The sequence below is a fragment of the Guillardia theta genome, assembly GCF_000315625.1.
Source record: "Guillardia theta CCMP2712 unplaced genomic scaffold GUITHscaffold_59, whole genome shotgun sequence".
NCBI lineage: Eukaryota > Cryptophyceae > Pyrenomonadales > Geminigeraceae > Guillardia > Guillardia theta.
Genome location: NW_005434615.1, coordinates 50,962 through 69,258, shown reverse-complemented (window position 1 = coordinate 69,258; position 18,297 = coordinate 50,962). Strand labels below are relative to the sequence as shown.

Below are 18,297 nucleotides of genomic sequence, written 5' to 3'. Positions count from 1 at the left end.
ACAATTACCATCTTCTGTCATCTCTGCGAATTCAGCTCAAGTTGAATCAGATCGTTGCGAAGACCGTAGTAGCCCAACTTCTCCAATTTTTGCAATAAATTGTCCAAAGAGGCATCCTGCCAGAAGTCTTCCTCCGCATCGAAAGACTCCATCCTCCAAACCGCGCCCCCATCGTCTGCATCGCGCTTGATCTGACAAGACAAGTCACCATCGAGACGAGGAACCACTCACTCCCTACCTTGCGGTGATAAAACTCCACTCCCTCTCGGAAGGTCAGGCTCACTGCACTCCTGCTGTCGCTGTTGCTGCGGCGCACAATGAAGGCATTTCTGCCCTCCTCAAGGTTCGCGGCTGCTATCAGGCGCTCCAGCGTCTGCTCCCCATAAAGATCCTCCTCGGGTACACGATGATAGAAGCAAGTGAAGTGGGCGAAGGGATCTGCGAGGGCCCCAGGCTGCAACTGAACTTCCCTTACCGGCAGCCCCGAGATTGTCACGTCGCTTCGCTTTTTTATCTCTCGGCGCTGCTTCCTCAAGGCTGCCCGGTACTGAGCCTTGTTGAGTTGCCTACCCTGAAGCTCCTGCAGCAACAGCTCTTCGGTGTCGCTGCCAAGGCCAATGGGCGTCGATTCTAGGATCGCCCGCTGCGCTCGGGCCTGCTCTAAGGTTCCGGTTTCATGGCGAACTCTCTCCAAGAAAGGGCAGAAGGTCTGTGCCGCGGTCTCCCCACGTCGGATCTTGGTGTTAGCGAGGTCATCAAGAAGGTCGGTTCGATGTTGGATTTGAGGAACGAGAATCTGAAAGATGTGCGACCGAATCTGAGCTGCTCGTCAGCGTCCTCCCAGCACAGGGGGTCTCAAGCACCTGTCGGGGGTGCGCACAGAACCGGTCGGCGAAGTCGAGGTACTCCCTTGCAAGCTCCACCGGTTCTATGAAGCCACCTGGTGGGGGTCGGGTCACCTTGTGCTGGCACAACCTGTTCCCTCACGTACCGGAGAACAAGTTGGGGGTGACAAGCAGCCCGCACGCGCTCATGACTGCATGGCATTCTGTCTTTCTCAGACATTCCTGAGCCTCCTCAAAAGTTCTGATGTTTCCGTTGGCTATCACCGGTACCCGAAGATGTTTCGCAACTTCTCGAATCGAATCCAAGTTGGCTGGCCCTGCATGCCAAGGTAAGCAACATCGGTCTGCTCAAACTTTCTCAACCTGGATTGTTTCCTTTCTGCTTCCTTGTCCTCCCATGAATGGCAATAGCCGATGCCCCTGCTGCTTCTATCATCTTGGCGTACTCGATCGTCTGAGAGATCTCTGGGAACAGTCGTATCTTCGCCCAGATTGGAACTTTCAAGCTTTGTTTCATAGTAAGCACGAGATCATGTATCCTGTCCCAATCTTCCATCAGAAATGATCCATATCTTCCCCTCCGTGCGATCTCCTAGGAGATAGGTCACATGACTTTCACCAGAGCAGAAAGAATACCTGCGGACAACCAAGATTCAGGTCAACCGCGTCGCAAGAGTCTTCGACATATTTTGCAGCTTGGAGCAAGGTGTTCGGATTGTTGGCACAGAACTGAACGATGAGAGGTCTATCTTTCTCAAAGCTTTGAAGGTAGTCCTTCCTGTAATGGGCATTGTTGACAAACATCCGACTATGGAGCATGGGAGTGTAACAGAGATCACAATTGTACTTCCTCCCCTTAGAACGAAGCAGTAAGGGCACAAGATGGAAAAGGAGAACTCCTCACCATCATCCGAAATGCAAGCTCACTCTGATCAACCATCGGCGCCATGATCCACCTAGGGTTTCCGAGTTTCTCCCAATGTTTCCATGCTGCTTGCACGTGGTCCTCCATGGAGAAGGTTGCCTTGAACACAGCAGGTCCTCTCGGAGTGTAGGAGGAGAAGTCGTCGGTCTGCAGGCTGTGGAGGGTCAGTGAACAACCGCAGGGGCAAGGAGGCAGGTCAAGTTGATACCTGTTGATGTTGGCATACTCGACTGTATCAGTTTCGGCCTTGGCCGTTACCTTCTGGCGCTGGGCCGTCTTCAAACGTTTTGAACCAACAGAGATGAGAGGATTCTCGACGCAGAAGAAGAAACCTCCTCGTGCTGAGGACAGGGAGGGGAAGGACCCTCCTCGCAGTCTACATGTCTGAACAAACGCCAGCTTGTGCATCGGACTGCAAAGACGCAAGGACACTTCATTGGCAACTACACTGTCGACATGGACAGAGTTTCTGAAGCTCAACAACGCCGAACTCAAGAACAATGCCTGTGAGGAATCGTCACTTGCGATCACTCGCGCAACAAACCCACCCCCCCCTCCCTTATGTAATACTCCATTTGCTCTTCAATCCTCCTCCCTTATGTAATACTCCATTTGCTCTTCAATCCTCCTCCCTTATGTAATACTCCATTTGCTCTTCAATCCTCTTCCCTTCCTCAACTTTGCCCCAGCTTAACCTCATTCAACTTCCCCGATCCTTGTAACCCACCACCGCCACCACCACCACCACCTCCTCCTCCTCCTCCTCCTCCTCCTCCTCCTCCTCCTCCTCCACCACCACCACCACCACCACCTCCTCCTCCTCCTTCCTCCTCCTCCTCCTCCTCCTCCTCCTCCTCCTCCACTACCACCGCCAACACCACCAACTCCTCCTCATTCTCTTCCCCCCTCCCCCCTCCCCCCTCCTCCTCGCTGTGCATCTTTTACCAGTCCGAATCGCCTGCGCATGTGCGCTCGCTAATACTAGCGAGCCCGCCTCGTTACAAACCAGCAATGGCGAGAGAGCGGGAAATGGCAGTGAGAGGGGGAGTGGAGAAGAGAGAAGGGGAGAGGAAAGGAGGTAGCAACAGCAAGACAAGTAAGTGGAGAAGAGAGAAGGTGAGAGGGAAGGAGGTAGCAACAGCAAGACAAGTAAGTCCACAGTCAGGTAGATACAGGTGTGGCAAAGAACGAAGACGATAACCATGAAGACGACAACTGAGTAGATCGAAAGAAAATGCGATCGACAGCTTGTTTGTTAGCCGGGCACTGGATTGACAGTGACATTGACTTGCTCCAATTCGTCAGGTCTGGGAGTCTTAGATGTATCATTGAGATGACTTGTGGAGCATGTTGATCGAGCATGCAAGTCGGACCTCATGCGGAAGAGGAGAACATCAGGTTTGTGTTGTGCGGATGCTAATCGTAGCTGAAACTCCGCATGCTGTGTGCTTATCTGTGGGATGAAATCATGCGCAGGGTTGTAGGGAGGATCAGATCGCTGACGGCAGAAGAGATCGAGAGAGCTTCGTCGATCGCATTGAGATGCATGGGGGACTCAAGGACCATCCAAGTGATCTATGAAGAGAGCTCGAGGAAAACTGCGAGGACGGCGAGGAGTTACACGTTGGACGTGTGTGTGTCTCAAGACGCTTCTCAAGGTCACTTCTTTGACGTCTGTGGTATCCGTCCGCTGCTTGCCTCGGCCTTGGATGGCTTCTCTTCAACCTGCTTCGCATATGGACAGACGGGATCTGGAAAGACTTACAGCCTGATAGGACATGAATCAGTGATTCCCAAACTTGACAAGAAGTCAAGCGAACTCGACGGGCTCCTATCTCGCTCTGTCAAGTTCCTCTTCAGCGCCATCAAGAGACGCCAGGAGGGAAACTTCGATGTGTTTGTGAGTTATTACGAAGTTTACAATGAGCAAGTGAGGGACGTTTTAAATCCCTCCAACAACCACCTCCCGATCAAGTGGAACCCTCACCAAGGTTTCTACGTGCAGAACCTAAGCGAAGTCCAATGTTCAACGAAAGCAGAGGTCATGCGGTACTTCTGCGAGGGATATAAGAACACCATGATCGGCACCCACGAGATGAATCAAAGGTCAAACAGAAGTCATTGTGAGCTTCTTGTCAGGGTCTCCCTGTTTCGGGCTCACTGTCTTGACAGGTATCTTTACGATCAACGTGAAATGCTACAAGAGAGTTGATGACTCGGAGGACTCCAGCCTTTCACAGATCTGTCACGGACGAGTTTCCTTCATCGACCTTGCTGGCAGCGAGAGAAACAAAGATACGAAGGCCAATGGAAAGGTAAATCTCCTTGTCAGCCAGCTTCTTTTTATCATATCTCCTACGATCAGATGCTTGTCGAGAGCAGCCAGATCAACAAGAGTCTGTTCACTTTGGGGAAGGTGATTCACGCTTTGAGCAAGAGCTCGCGCAAAAACAGCAACTTCAGGGTGCCATATCGAGACAGCACGTTGACAAAGTTGCTGATGCACTCGCTGGGGGGGAATTCCAAGACGCTCATGCTGGCGTGCTGCTCGCCTTCTGCTGCCCATCTCTCAGAGAGTCTGCGCAGTCTGGAATTCGCTAGCAGGTCAGCTCCTGTGTCGGGCTTGCAGTCTGTGAATCTTTCTCGTTTCCAGAGCAAAAAATATTCGGAACAAACCAGTAGTAATGCTGGATGCAAAGGAGAGCCTCATCAACGAGCTCAGGACGGAGATAGGCAAGTTGAGGGTTCAGAACAGCACCTTGAAACGCTCCTTGAAGGTCAAGTGTGAGCATGAGACGTTGGGTGTGGATCTCACGCCCTCGCAGGGGAAGGATCAACCTAAATCTGAGAAGCGCCGCTCTAGACAAGAAGCCTCAATTAGTGAACAGGAAACGCGACGGAAGTACAGGCCATCTACTGCGCAGAAGCTAGCACAGAAGATGCGATATGTAATCTCTGAACACAAGGAAGTCAAGCTCCGGCATGACCCGCGCGAGATCAAGAGCATCGAGCGCGCGAGTATGGAGAGGGATCAATCGCTGCTCCAGGAGCTACAACAGCTCATGGGCGAGTACGTGGTACACAAATCAGTGCAGTTGGAGGAGGAGGAGGAGGAGGGGGAGGGGGAGGGGGAGGGGGAGGAGGAGGAGGAGGAGGAGGAGGAGGAGGCAGGACTGCCCAGCCTGTACGAGCGGTTGTCAAGAGCTCAGGAAGAATCGAGAATGACCTTCGCTGGGATCAGTCGCTTGCATGATGGTACTGTCCCATCGTCACGTCAGGCGCCATCCGAGGAAGACGATTCGTTCAACTCTGAAGAACATGCCGAGCTTGTAAGCCCCATTCTTTACTCCCTTCCGCTTCCTGATTACCCGTCAGTTTCCGGAGGATGATAAGGACGAGGAGTTCGACGAGTGGCTGAGCGACAGGATCGACGCCCTTGAGGTGACTTTGCATGCGAAGATGAGGAACTGAGACGAGGAGCAGGAGATGCGTGCTCTTGAGCTCGAGCTTTCCATGGAGATCGGTCAGGCTCCACTGACGGAGGACCTCCTCACCTGCGCCTTCCGTGTCCCAGATTCTTCTCATCGCAGCCGGGCACACGAGCATAGGCAGTTTCGTGACTCGCACTGGCACTCGCGCGAGGAAGCGATTCGCTCAACCATGCAGACGCTGGAGAGCTGGGGACGAGAATGAGGAAGACAGGGGAGAGCGTCACTGAGGATCAGGAAGCCAGTGGGCGATTTATTGAGCCTCAACCCGGAGAGGAGAAAAAACTGTTTCAAGGACAAATTCTGGAATGCCCTCAAAGACAAACAATAAGGAAGTCGAGAGAAACAAAATCAGACGAGACCGCTCTTGATGTCCACCTCCGATGCCTGTGAGAGGACACCGTGAGGGTTCGATCTCCTCACGACAGCAAGGTTCACCTGTGCGGTGGTTTCCTCGAGCACCTGAGGATCGTCCTCGGGGATCCAATTGATAAAAGCTGTGGGTAGGGATCTGATCAGCTGAAGGAGGACGACTAGCAGTGACTTACCAGAGGAAGAAAAGTCGACAAGTTGCAGATCAGCACCAGAAGCCAGAAGTTGCCCAGATTCTGCTCAGTCACTCCCAACCTGCAATCAGACTTCAGGTACAGAGGGGGAGGTCAAGAAACGTACCAGGTCGTCAAGACGGCCCCTAGTTGTGAACCCACGATCCCCCCGAGATTGTTGATGCTCATGATCAGCGCGTACATCGTCCCCTCCATCCCCTCGGGGCACAACCTTGCGGCCAGAACGAGCACCGGCATCGTACAGATCCACCCGACGATGGACAGGATGGCGCTCTCACCCAAGCAGAAGACCGAGTCGGGGATGCCCAGGACGAGGTTATATCGGAAGACGAGGATGAGCTGAGAGAGGCCGAGGATGGTGCTGACAATGGTGGACCAAAGAAAGACAGGCCTGAAGGACGCCTTGCGCATCGTTGCGTCAAAGAGAAAGACTCCAGCGAGAGTGAAACATGACCCGACCAGGCCGATGGTTCCGAGAAACTCCGATGAAAACTTGAGCACGTCAGTGTAGAAGTAGAACCAGGTCGCTCCCGTAGCCGGTGTGGCATTGAGCATGAAGATGAATGCGCAAGGCCTCCATATCTGCGGCTGTTTGAACGCGTTCCACAGCTGCAGCAGCTTGTCGTTGATTTCACTTCGCTCCTTAACATGGTTCCCGTGGTATCTCTCTTCCGGAACAATGAATGCGATGACAATCAACGACAGCGGGAAGCTTGCAACCAAGAGGAACACCTGGCGATCAGACATGAACGTCAAGAGATATCCTCCTGTCCATGCAGCGATGATCGAGCCAACCGCTTGACCCGTGTATATGATGCTCTGAAGCCTGGATGCGTACTCCTGCGTCTCCCCTCGACTCTTCTCACACACCATCGCCTCGGCGATCACGTTGGCCACTGCGATGGCCCCCGAGCCGAGAGTCATGCAGATGCCACTAAGGAAGACGGTGGTCACGTACTTGGACATGAGGAACCAGGAGATGCTCCCCAGGATGCCCGCGATGAGGAGGTAAGGTTTCCTCCTATACCCCCAGATCGGGTATGCGTCCGATATGAATCCGTACAAGGGCTTGCACGTCCAGGGAAGAGAGGTGATGGAGCCTATGGATGAGAGGACCGCAGCTCCACCTTGAGAGTCTCCTTAAAGAAGTAGCTCGTGGCCAACCCCGACATGCCGTTGATCCCCTCTAAGAACATTACCCACCCTGAGCAGAAACAGACAAGCTGAACTTCTGTGCTCATCGAATGCAACGGATTCTTGCTGGACTCCAGCATCATGACGGGATGAGCCGACTTCATCGGGTCTCTCTCAGGCTTCATCATGGTGATCGTGTTGTATCCCTCGTGGTCCTTGGAATGCAGAGCAGAACCATCCTGAGCCAGGAGTGGTTGGGACTCAAGGCCCACCCTCTTCGTCACAGTCACCGTGGTGCTTTCCCTGCTCTTGCTTCCTGTGGAGCTGGGCCTCTCCGATGTCCAGGGCATCGCGCCCTCAAGCGATCAATCAGGGAGGGCAGTTGAAGGAAGGAACCTGTAAACGCAAAGCAGTGAGTGATTCATCGTTAAAAGTTGACAAGACGTGCTCTTTTGATGACCTTCTCTCTGCCTCGTCCCTCTCCTGTTGATTCCGACCATGTTACATCTATCGTCCTAGCGCTCAGGCTACCCTCATTGCCCTCCCCGTCACGATAGTTTTGCTCATCATCGATACTGCTACTCACTCCTCCATCTCATCTGGTCCCTCTCTTCTTGATCTTGTCCCTCCTCCTCCTCCTCCTCCTCCTCCTCCTCCTCCTCCTCCTACCCTCAATCTCACAGAAGACTCAGCAGAACATGTTCGTAGCTTGCTCAGCACATCATTTTCTCTATTTCGGGTCGCAGGTCTCGCAAAATTCCGATGAAGTCTTGGATTGATCTACAGGTCTATTGCTGTCTTTGATGTCATATAGGTAAAAGTTCTGAGGCGAGCTGTATCTATGCGATCAAACCAGGGGAAAACTGCCGGGCATCATTCCTCGTCGCATTGCCGAGGACAAACAGATTCCACCACAATCGCAAGTACCCATATCAGGGAGAACATTTGCATCCTGGCAAAGAATGTCGGCACCAGCTAGGCAGACATGCTTGTATGAAGCCTCATGTGTTATGCGAGGGCAACCTGAGGCTCAGTTGAAAGTCTGCCAGTATTGCAACAAACCCTTCCATCATCTCTGTGCTAGTACTCTGAAAGGCACAGATGATATGAACTATTGTGGGCAATGCAACCGAGGAGCCCATAACAACACCGTGACTCAAAGTAGACCTTCGAATAAACGGCGGGTCAGTGCTCGCACCGACGAAGAATTATTGCATGTCTTCCAGGATCGCAGGGTCATCGGTTCAGGGGGACCTGATTTGAACATGCAGGCATTTCGAGAATTGCAGTCAAAAGTGGTCAGTCTCAGTACGCAGAGGAACTACGCATACCGCATTCATGCTATCATAGCTTTCTTCAGGTCTCACCCACGATATCATGCAGCTCTGAATGAAACCTTGGACGACCTTGTTTTGCCATTGCCATACGATGCATTAGTAGCATTCTTCGGTTATTTGTCGCAAAAGGAGCGGGTCAGGGAGAAGATCAAGCAATCAAAAGCGAAACGTATGAAGAAGGGCACCCACCCAACCATGCAGATCAATGGCGATCACATTGAAGTCGATGATGAAGCCGAAGATGAAGCAGGCCCATCACAGGCGCATGAAGCAGGCCCATCACAGGCGCATGCTTCATATGAAGATGAACATGATGATGTCGAGATGGATGATGACGTTGAAGAACAAGCAGGCACCACCAGCAATGATGTTGAATTGGTAGTGGGACTCACTGGCATTCAAGACGTGAATTTTGTAACCAATGCAGCGGACAAACCGACAGTAGCCGTGTCTACGATACGAGGCTACAAAAGTGCGTTGAAGTACCTGTACCAATGTAGACACATGGAATTTGTAGCCAGGGACATGCCAGAAGGAGAAGCAGCAATGTGTATAGACGAGGTGTTAGACCGTTGCATGGAGTCGTACACGAAAGTAGTTACAGAGAAGAAATCTCGAGGAGTCATGCGCATTCATGAAGGCAGAACGGGGATAAGAATGGATGAGTATATCTGCCTGTGCAGAACGTTTAGGAACCAGAAACCTCGTCAAGGTAGCACAGCACCCGGAGACACGTGGATATTTGGATGGACATGCACATGTCTCATGTGGAATCTCATCTGCGGGAGTGAGAGCCTTGATATCTTGCATCTACAGCACTTTGATTGGGAGAATGATTACATGAAAGTAGTACTTTTGCGCACCAAAACAGACCAAGCCGGGATTGGGACTGACTTGAAAAACACCAGGATCAAGCATTTGTTTGCCGCACCCCACAATCCAGAAATATGTCCAGTCCTTACTCTTGCTTTGTACACCTTTGCCACCCGAGGCATCTTCCTTGCCAGGGAGGGAAACAAGCTGCTGATGGGGAGGGATCAGAAACAGAGGTATGCACAGCTCATGCAACGCATGGCATCTCAAGCTGCAAAGGACCAGCATGGCAACTTGGACAATGCTGGGACCCATTCATTGCGGAAGGGAGGAATCACCCATTTGCTGGGTATGATGGATGGTCCCGGTGCGACTTGCACTGCTGTTTGTCAGCCGATTGTTAGTGACAGGACTGTTGCCAGGAGCTCCAACAGTGTATATCCGAGCCAACTGGAAGATAGGTATGTCTGCTATGAAATCGCGGAACAGGGATAAGAAGTAAAATTGTGGCAGGAGAGACGCAGGATCGTTATATCCTTGGTGAAACGGGTGGAGACCAGTTCGCAGGCAGGATTCTTGCTGGCAACGACAGCGGAACCGCAGACTTTGCTGTACTTCCCCCCCACTTCACAACGGAAGGATTGAAGCAAATAGAAGAGATCGGCTGGGAGAGGTTCATATCAGGTTACAGAAGTTTCCCGGCAGGATTTCAAAAGTGTATCCGCTTCTTCCTTGCAAGTGTCTTATGGCACCTTCCAACCCTACAGGAATGGTTTCCGCACAGCAACGATGACATATGGGGCATACCGATGTTCGGAATGTTTGGACAAGGCAGTATGGCAAGGCTGATGTCATTGCGAGAGCATATCATCGTGTGTTCGCACAGATGTACCCATTGCGGCATGTCAGCTAGTGGTACTCCAACCAAGACAGAAATATTGAAAGGCATGAAAGATATGAGGGTTGAAGTGCGAGATGCCATCAAGGAGGAGATGAAGGTAATCGAGGAGAAGATGGATGTAAAGATGAAGGCAATCGAGAAGAAGATGGATGAGAAGATGAAAGAACTGGACCAGAAGTTTGACGATTTCAAAACTGTAATCAGGGAGGAACTGCGAACGAATTTAGGTTTTGTTGCTGGATGGAGGAGGGATGTACCAGGTCCTAGTGGAGGGCAGGTTACATCTGGAAACATGGACTTCACAGATGCTTTCCGCATCGTCATGCAACAACTTGCCAATATAGGACAACAGGTGCAGCAGATGGGCAATATAGGGGAGCAGGTGCAGGCCGCCGTGGGTGAAGCTATGCGACAGATGGTACTGGGTGGAGCAGGCCATGTTATGATGGCACATGGGGTGAGCAACGTGATGTCAGATGCTGGCTCGAATGGAAGATTGAATGAGAGTGAATCGGAGGAAGGTGCAGAAGTGAGCAGGGAGGGGACACCGGAGAGGAACGCGGTTCTGGTTTCATCACAAGGACAGGGGAATGATGGCAACGGTGAGATACAAGTTGGAGGGGATGACTTCGAATGGGAAGGATGCGGGCCTGGCAGACATATGATCCCGTTGGGTTGGCCATTTCCTTTGCGTTGCAGAGTTCGAAATATGTTCATGTGGTGGAATTTGGGGCAAGATGTCATCGTGGAAGGACAAGTGAGGAGGATTCGGCCCTTAAAGCACCTCAGTCAGGTTCCTTTCTCCGCAGACGTGAAGGATGAGAACACGAGGAAGAATGTATACAAAGCATATCTTGTGATGACCATGGTGGAAAACATATGCCGAGAGCAAGGAGTACTGCAAGGAAACGAGGCAATTATGTCTCACAACTTCTGTCAGTGTTACAGAATTGGGTTCCGTACACTGGTGGAAAGGGCGTACGGAGAAGATGCATGGACGACGATGGCACAGAGAAAGAGGTACTCGCAATACTCATACATCACATACTACAAGCACTTGCTGGAATATCGCCAGCAGGTTAGCATTGAGAAGTCGCTGGCAGTTGAAGACCATCAGGCAGAGGCAAATAGAAATAGGGAGAGTGGACAAAGGACGTATGCAGACATGCTCCAGAGCACGTAGTGTAGAGCATGTACAGTTCGTCCCTGAATGAAATCATTGTTGAGTTGATACATGTGTGTTAAGCCCTCATGTGGAAGTGGAATGTTGGAAATGATGAGTCTCGCTACGAGGAAATCAGGAGTTGAGGTTGTGAGATGCCGTGCTGAGTATGAGCTGCCACCTGGCATGATGGTGATGGAGGAGATATTCGCATCAATCACTGTCTTGATGACATGCTAAACATGATCTGTTGAGTGCAAATGGCCCAATTTGGATTTTCACACGTGAAAACAATAAAAATCACAGAAAACTTTCAGAGTTTAAAGAAAGCTGATAAATGTGTTGAATTTAACATTAGTTGTCCCGATTTTTGCTTTGTGAGTACCCTACCCATGGATCGAACACTGTGGATGCTGAGAAGGAGGGGTGATTACTGATTGCACAGACTAGTAAACGAACATGGCGTGGTGGATTCTCATGCTGCTGGCATGCAGCGCTGGTACCGGCGCAGAGGGCTTTCTTCATGCCACGGCAGCAGGATCAAGCATGATAGCCCGGCCACCTCCCCTTATGCTCTCAGTCAGAACATCATCCCTGCCGGGGTTGTCTGCTCAAAAATTGTCTCAAATGCTTGGCTCACCACGGACAACACGCGTCTCACTTACACCCTCACGTCATCTGCGAAGAACCAGGATAAGGGCGAATCTTGATGATAATCGTGATAATAGCGTAGAAGAGAAGATGGGGTACTCCGAGCTCCTCCCAAAGATTGCTGTTTGGTCAACCTGGGTGCTTTACATCTTCCATGTATTCTTCAGCGATGCTCCATGTGGGGGTCAAACAGGAGAGATGTGCAATATTGGCTGGCCTGTCACCTTGGAAGCAATCAACTTGAGCTTTAACTTCTGGTTCATCATGCCGGCTATATTCCCTGACTTCTCACCGAATCTCCACCCAGCGTTGGAGGCTTTCTTCAACATTGTGGTTGCATGGGGAGCACTCTTCTTCGGATTCCTATCGGATGGAAACAAGCAGAAAGTTCCGATGCTGCCCTTCATGATAGGAACAGCATTCTTGACCAACGTATTCTATCTTCCCTACCTGGGCTTGCGAGAGTCCTTCCAAAAATTGCAAGAGTCCGGGGCAGTTGATACGCAGGGTAGCGATGCCGAGCTGAGAATCTCAGAGAGCAAGGCGCTGCCTCTCTTGCTTACCTCTGTGTTCGTAGTGTCAGTTTTATGGGGGGCATATGCCAGAGGAGCAGAGTATGGGGATGCCGCGACCCGGCTGGAAACTTTATGGCAGTTCGTCTCCTCCTCGGACCGCCTTGCACATTCCTTCGCAGTCGACAGTCTGGTCTTTTGGATCTTCCAGGGTTGGCTAGTCCCCGATGATATGAGAAGGAGAGGATACAGAAACGATTCTGCGCTCTTCATTGCCAGGTCTGTTCCGTTCTTCGGCCTTGTGTATTACTTGATGACTCGACCAAAGCTAGAGAGGTCGGGATAACGTATGCAGTTGGGCATTTACATTCTCAATAGTTTCAATATACATAGTCTACAACTTAGAAGATTTTGTTTCTTTCAGAGTATTCCCGCGCTCAAGCAGAACAACAAGCTCAATATGAGGAGTGTGGGGAAAGAGATCGACGCCGATGGCCTTGATTGGCTCGAAAGGTTCACCAGGGTGACGAGAGTCGTCCGAAGGGTGACAGAACTGACGAGCTTGCTCCACCCATGCGACATGATTGCATGACACGTATACGACACGTTCGATCTCCTTAGATTTGCGAATCGCCTTGATCACCTTCCAGTGCAAGCCCTCTCTGGGTGGATCGACAACAGCGACGCACTTGTCTCCGTCTTTGACGTGCTGGCTGATAGCAGCGTCGATCTGATCTTCAGCCCTCCCTACGAGAAACTCGCAATTGGAAATCTTGTTCCTCTCCGCATTCAGCTTTGCATCCTCAATGGCTGGAGCACACAATTCTATGCCTATCACTTTTCTCGCACCTGTTAAAAAGGATTCAGAACGAAGACACATTCGCACTGGATTATTAATGCATCAACAGCAGCAACGTCTCAGCGATCTTGGTGGAAAGGTGTCGTCATTGAACACTCAAGAGTAGCAAATATTTGAATGCATCACAGACATTGCAGGAACAAGTCGGCGATGCAATCGAAACAAACAAGCACCTGAAGCTATGCAGATTCCAATCGTTCCAGTACCACAACAAACGTCGAGCACTGTCTCTGTTCCCGTCGCTCCAACCCAATTCCTTACGAGACCATAGAGTAGCTCTGCTCCCTTTGTGTTGACTTGAAAGAATGCACTGGGAGAGATTCTGAATTGCAGGTCCATCAAGGTTTCGTGGAAGAACGGCTTGCCCCAAACGAGCCGAACAGGACAGTCATCGTTGGCTCGATTGCTCACATCGTTGTACTCCTGCAAGAAGAAAGATGTCAAGGTCAAGTCTCCTGAGTCCACTTTGCTTCGAATGTGCTGATCAAGGCATGCGAGCGCTTCATCCAGCTCTTCCTTCTTGGTGTTCGACGAAGAGTATTGAACGACAGCGATCACGTCGTTCTCAGAGTTGTTTCGGACGGTGACCATACGCCAGGTTCCGGTATGCTTTGCTGCCCCCCAACATTCTAATTTTTGATAATTGCGCAAGAAATCTGTCACGACCTCTGCGACTTTCAAAGCACAAGCAGGAATGTGCAAGCACTGATCTGCATTTCCTACCGAACTGTCGCCATCGGCAAACCGTCCATATCGAAAGCCGACAGTAGCTTTTCCATCTCGATCGTAACCGATAGTGAATTCATTCTTGTTCCTGTAACCTCGGATCTGCGGCGAGTGGTAAACTTTCTCGAGGTTGCAACACGGGCCTCTGCTGCAAGACTTGAGCCATTCCAAGTTGTACTTGTTCTTCGACAGGTCCTGCGTCACACGCCGAAGCGACGCACGCAAGATATGCTCTTTGAAGTAGATTTGATCCTCATACAACATATCGGCAAGTGCAGTCACCTGCTGAGATAGCGTGCGGCTCGAATCCTCCTCTGCCTTCTGCTCCCCATCGTTGAGTTGCATCTTCCGGCCATGCACGCACGTTCCATTCAGAATGAGCTTACAAGCCTTGAGAACAACAAAATCAGGTCGAAAGAGAGCAGAAATCAAAAGTTACCCGAATGATGATAGGATCATCTGGCAACCAAATTTCCGCATCCTTCTCCATCTTCTTCTTCTGCAGCCGATGAAAGGGAATCGCTGATCTGTTCAGCGAACCTTGAAGCGCATCTTGTCTCACTCCAGGGATGCCGGTTATGAGCAACTTCTTCAGCCCTTGCTCTGAAACATCCTTGTCTGCACGCTCCTCCTCTTGCTTAGAGTTTGGAACAGCTGATTCAGAATCGCGCTGTCGCTTAGAGGGCTCAGAATCCTCAGTCTCTTCGGCCCTTTCACGCTTAGCAGGCGTGTTATCATCAGCCATGGAGGAGAGAAAACGAGGAGAGAGCTCAAGGCATCAGGTCAGCAAGGAGCGTCTGCACGTGCTGTACTGAGCTCGTGACGCGGCCCGGGTCTCCGGGAGTCAGTGACGGATCGGACGGGGATCGGACACGAAGGCCCGGGCCCGGCCCGGCCTCGCCGCGGCTCGGACGGTGCGGCCTTGTACCGTACCGTACCGTCTACAGTCTACGGTACTACAGTAGGCCGGGGCGGCGGCAACGGTAAACTGACGTCAGTGACGGTGAGGCGCACCGGTCCCGCGTACCGTTCAGGCTACGGACGGAGGCTCCGCCGACGGTTGGGGTTTACATCGGGTCACTGAGTCAGGGCTAGCCGCCCCGCGCGATACAGTCTATCTTTGATGGATCGTATGCCAGCCGCGGGCGACGGTCACGGCCAGCCTGACGCACGGTCACCCAGATAGCGCCGAGTAAACAAAAAAGGCTGCCTCCTGTAGCGAGACTCAGGGGGCTTTCCTAGCCGTCTTGCAAACTGCGGCCTCACTGTCCCGGCTCATGTCCGATCTGCCCGGCACTCGGATGCTTGCCCGGCCCAGTGGCCGACCGTCGGTCACACCGTGATCCTAGCATAGTACAGCCTCCGGCGGCGTCTATCTCGGAGGCTCAGTCCGGTCGCGGCGACTGTCCGATCATCACGGTGCTCCTCAATTCTGGAGTCACAGTTTGTGTGCATTAAACTCGGTATTGAGCAAAAACTTGAAACTGTCTTGTTGCAACTCAGGAGTCGATGACGGCACGGTTTGTGTACACTGATTAAACTCGGTATTGAGCAAAAACTGTCTTGTTGCCAGATCGGACTGCAACTGAGGTCGATGGACTCAGTGTCTGCGTGACTTTGGCACAGTACAACTTCTAACAGGAGCTCCTCATAACAAACCGGGGGGGCCGGACCGTGCCCCGGGTCCGACCGCGGCTCCGAACTCAGTGAGACTCGGACCAAAACGGTGTCACGGTCCGTCGATTGGTTTAGGTCACGTGCGGTTTAGATAAAGGTTTAGGCAGTGGGCTTTGGGTTGACTGTTCGTCTGGCGCCATGAAGGGTTGGAAGGTAAGGAGTGGACATGTCATGCGAGTGAAAGCTGGAGGGCATGTTAGACGACAATGTTGTTTAACTCGCAAACTAAGTGTCATGGTCTCGAACCCCCACCCTCTCTCGTTCTTTTCTGCCTCTCCTCTTCTCGGTTTCTCCCCTTGCAACGGTGCGGTACGGCTGTGCTGTTGGCTGACGTCCTCCTATGTTCCTCGTCTTCTGCACACCTCACTTCAAATTCCCCTCAACACTTTCCCTTGATATTGTGTAAGAGCTCTGTGGGTAGTGATTGATCCCTGGGTGACTTACACAGCATCCAAATGCACGTCCTCCAGAATTAAAATTTTTGTACAGGAGGCGCTAAAACCTCAATACACGGGCTTACTGGCAGGAGCTCTTGCCATACTCGTGCTACTGTCTGTTGTTAATACCCGGGTTGAGCGCTCCGAACTTGTTGATTCCCATGATCTTGCTAAGCTAGCAAAGTGGAAGAGGACAGCTGAGGATGCTGCTGAAAAGGCTGAGAGTTTGGACGGGATTCGCAAACATGACGAGGAAGAGGCTGATCTCATCAAAGTTGCAGAAAAAGAATGGCTGAAGAGAGAGCAGTTTGCGCGCCAGAAAATAGAGCAGTTGAAGTCAAGGCGAGCTTCAATCCGGTCCCTCCAACGTGATGAGAGATTGATTAGGAGGCAATTAGAGCTCAACAATGAGGAGATAAGACATATCCGACATGAAAAGGATGGGTCAAGATCGAATTCGAATGCTCCGAAACAGCAGGATTCTCGTCACTCATCTCATTCTGACTCGGATGAGAATCATCTTGAAAAGGTTCTCAAGGCTGAGGAAGAGAAGTATCACAATGCTCTTCAAAGGTACAACGAGAAGAGAGAGGTGACCCATGACTCCGCGCGCGATGAGAAATTGGAGAGAGAGATCGAACAATTCAGACAGGCAAGACGCGCTCTTGAAGGGAGGGCACCGGTCACAGAACCCTTGGAGAAGCACATCAAACATCAAACGCTCCTCAATGCAGCTGAAACTGCGTTAGGCGACCAGGTTGTTCAGCCAAACAAGAAGAATGCTGCCCCCAAGAGACACCGCCTGCCGGGAGTGAATGCCTATAGTTGGTGGTCGGAGAAACCTGAGATCATTGCAGCAGAGAAGGAAAAGATGACAAAGCAGGCTGCAGCACAGCTGCGGAAGCATCCCCAGCCTGTAAAAGACAAGAATTGCCATGACTTGTACTCATGCGTCAGCTCGATGTTCTCTGGAGATAAAGGTCACTCCAAACTGTCGGACGCCAACATGGCATGGAAAGCCTTGCGGGCGAATCACCAAGTTGCCCAGAAGCAGATTTCTCTGCGAGCAAAACCGGAGGGGGTGGCTTCTGACGTCACGGTGTCTCGAAACCAGGTGATCAAGAACCCACAAGCACCGCTCCTCAGCTTCCTGCAACCGGAGAAGCAAGTGCATGATAACAAATTGCCTGGGGTTGTTGAAAACAGATGGGGTGGAACTAAGTAAGTTTCTGCTTAACAACAATATTTTCACTGATGGAATCTAACTGCTTTTACAGGTTTTGGAACAGGCTGCTGGGTGCCCCAGCCAAGAAAACTTCCGTCCAAGAGCATCACAGAAAACTTGAGTGAATGTTACAAATAGTTTAGACAGTTAGACTGAATAATTTATGATCCAACAACTATGATTTTTCTATGCCACACCGTATGTTGGCCCTTGGAATTTCATCGTAGTTGAATTTGCAGAGTATCGCACCAATTGATAACCGGTACTGTCACCATTGAAGTCTTTCAATTTCTCAGAAGTGAGAGACAGTTTCTTCGGTAGATAGTTTCGACGGAGGTGTATGTTCCAGGTATAGTGATTGTTTCTAGTGTGCTGTGTTGATACTCTCTGCGGAGGTGATTTCTTCTGCGGTAGATTGTCCATTACAGCAATGTCGTTGGCAAGAAGTGATCAATCTCCCCTCTCGTCTCGTCTCCCATCCTCTCGTTCCTTGTGTTGAGGGTTTCCCGAAGTTTGTTGCTTTCATTGGGTTTCGGTGTAGGGTGCAGAGGGGGTCCTTTCCACTCCATTATTGGTGGTGGGGGTGGTTGCAGCGAAGTGACGTGCTCTTGTCAATATCTTGAGTCTTGTAGTCAATAATTCGTCACCATAGTCAAAAATTCAGGTATCAATAGTCAATTTTCGACCTCGAGTAGTGAAAATACAGGTCTTATAGTGAAAATTTGTTTGTCTTTAGTCAAATCCTTTCCTCTGAATAGGTGCGATGGCCGGAGAGGGTCGTCGTGGTTCGGGTTTGCCGCCACTTGCCTTCTCGCTCGTCAAGACCTATGCTCGCTCACCTTCCCTCAGCTGAATCCTCCTCCTTGCTCTGATCTCTTTCTTTCCCTTCTCTCTCTTCTTCTCTGGCGCTGTCACTCTCTGCTCTGCCTTCCGCTTGACAATGCCGTACACCTTGTAAACCACGGTAGACCCTCGTTTCAACTCTTGTCATCATTAACTTCTGGCGACACTTTGGAAAAGACTGTGTGCGTCATATCTT

General features: G+C 51.2%; 8 protein-coding genes across 8 annotated transcripts; 5 read left to right on the top strand and 3 right to left on the bottom strand.

Moving 5' to 3' along the window:
• Nucleotides 1-983: 983 nt before the first annotated feature.
• On the bottom strand, nt 984-1,857 carry GUITHDRAFT_158205 (hypothetical protein; the record flags this gene model as incomplete). The annotated part of the gene is made up of 4 exons (XM_005828367.1): nt 984-1,162; nt 1,209-1,437; nt 1,482-1,700; nt 1,750-1,857. The coding sequence occupies 4 exons, from the start codon at nt 1,855-1,857 to the stop codon at nt 984-986; spliced, it is 735 nt and encodes a 244-aa protein (XP_005828424.1).
• Nucleotides 1,858-3,316: 1,459 nt separating this feature from the next.
• GUITHDRAFT_74691 (hypothetical protein) lies at nt 3,317-4,550 on the top strand (the record flags this gene model as incomplete). The annotated part of the gene is made up of 4 exons (XM_005828366.1): nt 3,317-3,893; nt 3,943-4,085; nt 4,136-4,374; nt 4,424-4,550. Coding segments are annotated over 4 exons (1,086 nt in total), but the record flags the coding sequence as incomplete, so codon positions are not given.
• A 1,059-nt stretch (nt 4,551-5,609) lies between these two features.
• GUITHDRAFT_164359 (hypothetical protein) lies at nt 5,610-7,308 on the bottom strand (the record flags this gene model as incomplete). The annotated part of the gene is made up of 5 exons (XM_005828365.1): nt 5,610-5,645; nt 5,697-5,777; nt 5,807-5,885; nt 5,931-6,892; nt 6,952-7,308. The coding sequence occupies 5 exons, from the start codon at nt 7,306-7,308 to the stop codon at nt 5,610-5,612; spliced, it is 1,515 nt and encodes a 504-aa protein (XP_005828422.1).
• A 2,046-nt stretch (nt 7,309-9,354) lies between these two features.
• Nucleotides 9,355-10,148, top strand: GUITHDRAFT_153806 (hypothetical protein; the record flags this gene model as incomplete). The annotated part of the gene is made up of 3 exons (XM_005828364.1): nt 9,355-9,475; nt 9,531-9,569; nt 9,622-10,148. Coding segments are annotated over exons 1-3 (675 nt in total), but the record flags the coding sequence as incomplete, so codon positions are not given.
• Nucleotides 10,149-10,441: 293 nt separating this feature from the next.
• GUITHDRAFT_153805 (hypothetical protein) lies at nt 10,442-11,239 on the top strand. The gene is made up of 2 exons (XM_005828363.1): nt 10,442-10,856; nt 11,085-11,239. Exons 1-2 carry the CDS (start codon nt 10,452-10,454, stop codon nt 11,190-11,192), a joined length of 513 nt encoding a protein of 170 aa, XP_005828420.1. The 5' UTR covers nt 10,442-10,451; the 3' UTR covers nt 11,193-11,239.
• An 847-nt stretch (nt 11,240-12,086) lies between these two features.
• On the top strand, nt 12,087-12,680 carry GUITHDRAFT_112414 (hypothetical protein; the record flags this gene model as incomplete). Its single annotated transcript, XM_005828362.1, has 1 exon — nt 12,087-12,680. The coding sequence occupies one exon, from the start codon at nt 12,087-12,089 to the stop codon at nt 12,678-12,680; it is 594 nt and encodes a 197-aa protein (XP_005828419.1).
• Nucleotides 12,681-12,685: 5 nt separating this feature from the next.
• Nucleotides 12,686-13,378, bottom strand: GUITHDRAFT_153804 (hypothetical protein). The gene has a single exon (XM_005828361.1). The coding sequence runs from the start codon at nt 13,212-13,214 to the stop codon at nt 12,729-12,731; it is 486 nt and encodes a 161-aa protein (XP_005828418.1). The 5' UTR covers nt 13,215-13,378; the 3' UTR covers nt 12,686-12,728.
• A 2,356-nt stretch (nt 13,379-15,734) lies between these two features.
• On the top strand, nt 15,735-17,451 carry GUITHDRAFT_164357 (hypothetical protein; the record flags this gene model as incomplete). The annotated part of the gene is made up of 3 exons (XM_005828360.1): nt 15,735-15,749; nt 16,086-17,254; nt 17,311-17,451. 3 exons carry the CDS (start codon nt 15,735-15,737, stop codon nt 17,381-17,383), a joined length of 1,257 nt encoding a protein of 418 aa, XP_005828417.1. The 3' UTR covers nt 17,384-17,451.
• Nucleotides 17,452-18,297: the final 846 nt, after the last annotated feature.